We start from the raw sequence: 1,421 nt of genomic DNA on the forward strand, positions 1-1,421 counted from the left end.
AAATGTAAATTTGTAAATAACTCTCCCCCCCGGCGCCCCAGCAAAATTTGTGGCGGCGACCGGCCTACAGGGGAAGGTTCCTCCCGGGTGGCGCCGGGGGACCACCCCCACGCCCCCACCCACCCCACCCGCATCCCAGCCGCCACTTTTCCCCAAATGTCGAGCCTCCCACTACTCTGCAGCTCACCCAGACCCCCTTTACCCTAAAACCTCAGCCCCCCTTCGGCCACTCCCACGCCCACGAAGAGCCACCACCAGCCCTGGGGGCGTCCATGCATTCGGTGCCCCAACCCTCTGCCTGGGGGCCGGCCACCGGGGGGCCCCCACGACCCCTGGCCCCCCCGCGTCCGCCCTCGCCCCGGAGGCCCCTCGTCCGGGGGGAAACCCGTCCCCGCGCGACCCCGGGGGCCAGCGTCCCCCCTCATGGGGTGCTGCTTTCGACGGAGCCGCGCCGCCTTTTGTGGGGAAACCTCCCGCAAAGGTCGATTTCGCTACGGTGGGGATCGCTTGGGGCCCCTCCCAGGCCCCCGGGGGCCCGGCGGCGCCGGGCGACAGGGAGGCCAGCCGTGCCCCCATGGCCACCCCAAAAGGAGGGGGCCCCGGTCTAAGGTGGGGGGCCATTCTGTCTTCCCTTGGCTCCGGGTTTAGGTTGCATGAATCCCGGCCCCTTCATGGGCCTCCCTATGCCCTTTCTTTCCAGCTTTTCACTTTTAAATTGTTGTGTCTAAACAATTGTGGGTGCCTTCCCCCAACAGCAGTATAGCTAGCCCTTACTTAAAAAATTAAAACCCCATTACAGTTTTTTAATATGAGGTTGATTAATAAAACATTTGGATAAATTTGCACTTCTTATAGGGGTTTAAAAAATTCCCCCCATTACGTTTCAGGAAATAAAACGGGGTTTTCGATTCCCCAAAAAGGCAAAAAATTATTTGTAGTTTTTTTTAAACACCCTAAAAACTATCGGTTTTTGTTATTTTCCAGAGCAAAAATTTCGGTATAAAAAGGGAGCGGAGGGTTTTGTTCCTCCCAGGGAAGCAAGGAAGTGTTCCTATAGGAGATAAATAAAACCCCATTCAAAAGGGAAAAACCTTTCGTCCCAAAAGTTATGGGGGAAAATTTTACTTGTGTTCCCAGTTCCCCCAAAGGGAAAGATGTTTTTCTCAAATTCGGAAACTTTTTATGTCAGTAGGCTTTTCGGGTAATTTTTTTCTGTTTTAGAGGAAAAGGACAGGCTGAAAAGGAGAAGGTGAGGGGGAAAGTGGAGGGAGAGGGATTGAGAAAAAAGGGAAAGTGGGAGGGAAAAGGGGGGGGGAGGGGGGAGGGGAAAAGGGGGTGAAAAGTAGGGGAGAGGATGGGGAATGGAGAGAAGGAGACGGTTAAAAGGTTTGGGGGATTGGGGGGAGAGAAAGAAGGAATTT

General features: G+C 54.8%; 1 protein-coding gene across 1 annotated transcript in view; it reads left to right on the forward strand.

Annotated features, from left to right (window-relative positions):
- Positions 1-894, forward strand: part of LOC119592907 (basic proline-rich protein-like) — an 11,532-nt gene extending 10,638 nt beyond the window's left edge. The window contains exons 6-7 of the mRNA XM_037941800.1: positions 42-609; positions 888-894. Coding sequence (XP_037797728.1) covers positions 42-609; positions 888-894 — 575 coding nt within the window. The remainder of the gene's footprint in view (positions 1-41; positions 610-887) is intronic.
- Positions 895-1,421: the final 527 nt, after the last annotated feature.

This window comes from Penaeus monodon, chromosome 31 (assembly GCF_015228065.2).
Source record: "Penaeus monodon isolate SGIC_2016 chromosome 31, NSTDA_Pmon_1, whole genome shotgun sequence".
NCBI classification, from domain to species: domain Eukaryota; kingdom Metazoa; phylum Arthropoda; class Malacostraca; order Decapoda; family Penaeidae; genus Penaeus; species Penaeus monodon.